The sequence below is a fragment of the Rhincodon typus genome, chromosome 2 (assembly GCF_021869965.1).
Source record: "Rhincodon typus isolate 14 chromosome 2, sRhiTyp1.1, whole genome shotgun sequence".
Classification (NCBI taxonomy): Eukaryota; Metazoa; Chordata; class Chondrichthyes; order Orectolobiformes; family Rhincodontidae; genus Rhincodon; species Rhincodon typus.
The window spans coordinates 10,343,945-10,347,565 of record NC_063333.1 but is presented as its reverse complement, the minus strand read 5'-3'; the positions used below and the strand labels follow the sequence as shown (position 1 = coordinate 10,347,565).

At 40.7% G+C, this 3,621-nt stretch overlaps 1 protein-coding gene across 1 annotated transcript in view; it reads left to right on the top strand.

Annotated features, from left to right (window-relative positions):
- The window catches only part of LOC109921859 (sodium channel protein type 4 subunit alpha-like), a 1,322,739-nt gene that overhangs the window by 874,085 nt on the left and 445,033 nt on the right, over nt 1-3,621 (top strand). Inside the window, 1 exon segment of the mRNA XM_048618339.1 lies at nt 4-43. Coding sequence (XP_048474296.1) covers nt 4-43 — 40 coding nt within the window.

Sequence of the window (3,621 nt, the reverse complement as noted above, 5' to 3'; positions counted from 1 at the left end):
CAGTTACGTGAACAAGCTAGGGTATGTTTCATATTTGTGTTTTGTTTAATGCTTAATTTTTTAACACCATTTGTCTTTGTTATTTTTCCTGTTCTGTCAGGCCTTCATTTAGTCAAAAATGGGCCAAACATGGGTAAATGGAACTAGTTCAGTTTAGAATACCTGGTTGGCATGGATGAGTTGGACTGAAGGGTCTGTTTCCGTTCTGTATGACTCTACCCAGTAAATCATTTATATACAATTTTATTTATTTGTCTACTTTTTTAAAAAAGAGTGTTTATGAGGAATATTAGATAAGTACTAAGCATTTGTTAATGTAAATTGCAACTTGAAAATATTTAGTTATTCCCACGCTAACACTCGTTCACTACTATTACCTATTTCCTTTTCTGTTCTTGGCCACAAAATTAGAATTATGGGAACAGATTTATTACTTGTACCAGCAGTTGAACTTGTAAGCACTAAGAATCCTTAACATTTTAATTCAAATTTGGAGGTGGTTTGTCTGTTTTCCATGATCGCTCTGGACTATGCAAGAGAAAAACTGGTGTGATAGTAATGGTAAATTTCTGGCATCTGCCAAGCCAGGAAGTTGTAAGTTCTAGTTGAATACAGTCCTGCTGTTGATGATCAAGATGCGGATGCGTCATGATCCTTGTCTTGAGTGTTAAATCAAAGGTAAATTTGACATAGATTATAGGGCTGCTCTTTCATTAGAGACAGACAGTTGGTGGTGGTTTAACCTGAGGATCATCATACCTCAGGCAAACAGAATAGTAGTGAAGGAAAGTCCTTCATGGTAACTCATCAGGTGCAGGAATTGAACCCAAGCTGCTGGGTCATTCTGCATTACAAACCAGCCGTTCTGCCAACTGAGCTAAGCAACCTCCACATTATGAATATGGGACGTTGTCTCCACAAGGACTGCGTGGTGGTCACTCCTGCTGATACCGTCATGAATTTAGCCTGGTGGAGTTCTGAATTCATCACCTGCGATGTGATCAGGAAGTTTCCTGCCCATGTTTGACCTTATGCCATGAGACTTCATCATCAGGTTCAATAACAAAGTTGAGGAACCCCAGTGCAACTGTCTCCTGACTATTTGTCACTGTGCTGCCACCTCTGGAGAGTTTGTCCTATGAATGGAACAGCACACATCTGGTGATGGTGATTCTGGCATCTGGGACAATGTCAGTGGGGTAGTGTCATATTGCATGAATATGACTGAATCACGTTTTTGCTTGAGCAGTCTTTCAGATGGCACTCCCAAGTCTGGACCTACCCCAGATGTTGATAAGGGGGACTTTGCAAAACAACGGGGCTGAGTCTGCCATTGTTGTTTCTTGTGCCTCAGTGTATGAGTGACATGCCTCCAAGCATTTCTAGGCAGTTTGCTTATACAGATGATCTGGCCCTTGCTACCCACACAAGCAACTCTCAGTAGTTCCTTGTCCCAGGGCTTGGAGGTGACAGAGTGACCATTAACTACTGGCATCACCATCCAAATTGAACTGAGACCACAGTCCCTGCTTTACACCTCAGCAACTGACTGTCTAACTGTGAACTTCAAGTATCTCCCAGCACATCAATTAAGAATGACCCATAACCCAGATACCTTGCGGTCACCCTGGATTGGCAAAACAGTCATAGAAAAGACCAAGACCAGAATAAACATTACCTGGAAACTAAGTAGTTCACTGTTTGTACTGCTAGTCTTACTTTTTGTATGCTGTTCAGAACATGCTACCCTCTTTGGTCAGAGGGCAGCTGCCATAATGCTAAAACACTTTTTTTTTCACTGAAGAGTAGAAGGTTAAGGGGTGACCTTATAGAGGTTTATAATATCATGAGGAGTGTAGATAAGGTGAAGGGCAGGTATCTTTTCCCTAGGTTGGGGGATTTCAAGACGAGGGGGCACATTTTTAAAAAAGTCATAAGGGGCAATTTTTTTTTTTTACAGAGTGGTTTGTGTGTGGAATGAAGTCTCTTTCTGCTTTAGATTTCTAAAGCCTTTGCCTATTTAGAAAGCAGTTTACTCCTCTACTCTTCGTTCTAAACTGCAAAACCTTACATTTTTCCACAAAGTATTCCATCTGCCATTTTTTTTTTTTTTGCCCAGTCTCCTGGCCTGTCCAAGTGCTTCTGCAGCGTTCCACTTCCTCAAATACTTCCTGCCCCTCCACCAATCCAACAATGCTCTCAGTTCCTTCATTCGGATTGTTAATGTATAACTTTTAAGTATGCAGATTTTGCCAAAAAAAATCAAATGATCTGATGAAGCAGAATTACATCATTCAGCCCCTCAAACCTGCCCTGTAATTCTATAAGTTCATGCCTGATCTTCCCAGAGCCTTTTTCATGTCACCTCTTTAGCTCTCAAATTGATGATTTCAAAATCTGTCCACCTCCTCTTTAAATATTTTTGTTGATCTAGCTCCACAGTTCTCTGGGGTAGAGAATTCTAGACATTCACATCCTTCTGAGGGAAAATGTTCCTTTGCATCTCAGTTTTAAATGAATGCTTCCTTATTCTTTAACTATGTCCCCTAGTTTGAGATTCCCCTACTAATGGAAACATTTTAACATCTACCCTGTCAGCTCCCTCAGAATCTTTCTCATCCTTCTAATGAATAAAGGTTGAACCTGTTGTCTTAGTAAGTCAGACCCTTAGTCCCAGTAATCAACCAAGTGAATCTCTTTTGAACTGCCCCCAATTTCAGTATATCTTAAATACATGGCCTCTCCAACACCCTGTGCAGTTGTAACAAGACTTCCCTATTTTTAAACTTGAACCCCATAGCATTGAAGGTCAAAATTCTATATGTCTTAATTACTTGAGTGGTTTTCTGTAGATCCTCGAGGATTTGGCCTCCCTGAGCCAACAGGATCCGCATTCTCCTTGCAAGGACATTGCATCTTGTTCATAAAAGGAATTTCTAGGACAGCTCAGCGTGCAACTGTTATTACCCAGATTACTTCACAATGTAATAAAATGTTTAATGTGGCCTACAAAAATTTGCGTTTAAGGCAATTCACCTAACAGCACACAGTACTGTAACTTGGCTGTCTGAATTGGACTTTTGTAAATCTGCAAGAGAAGATGGTTGAAAATAAATCAAATGTCCCTGATGGCTCACAACACTTCATGAACATTGCATATCCATACAGCCTAGATGTAGCCGCTTCAAGGGCCTACACAGTTGGCAGGCCAATGGAACTCCTCGCAATGACTTCCACTTTCAGAAGTTGCTGCCACACATAGACCTTGGACGTCCATGAAGAAAAGAAAAATATTAGTGGCAACGAAGCTTATTTTCAATTTAGATCTAGTAGTTATGGATTTCATATATAGCTAATACAGTGTTAATGCCTTTCAACATGTTGGAGAATGGGGATTTCATCTCCAAAAAGACTATATGGTGGTTATTCTTGGACTGATGCATCTGCTATAGGTACATTCATGAGGATGAAGCCAAGTAGGTTTTGGATTCTCACCGCCTGCTACATGTGCAGTCTAGAAGGAATGTCCTTCAGGAACCAGCTAGATCTGTCACGGTAGTGGACATTGAAATCCCTACCAGGATATATTCTGTGCTCTGATTACCCTCAGTGCTTCTTCCA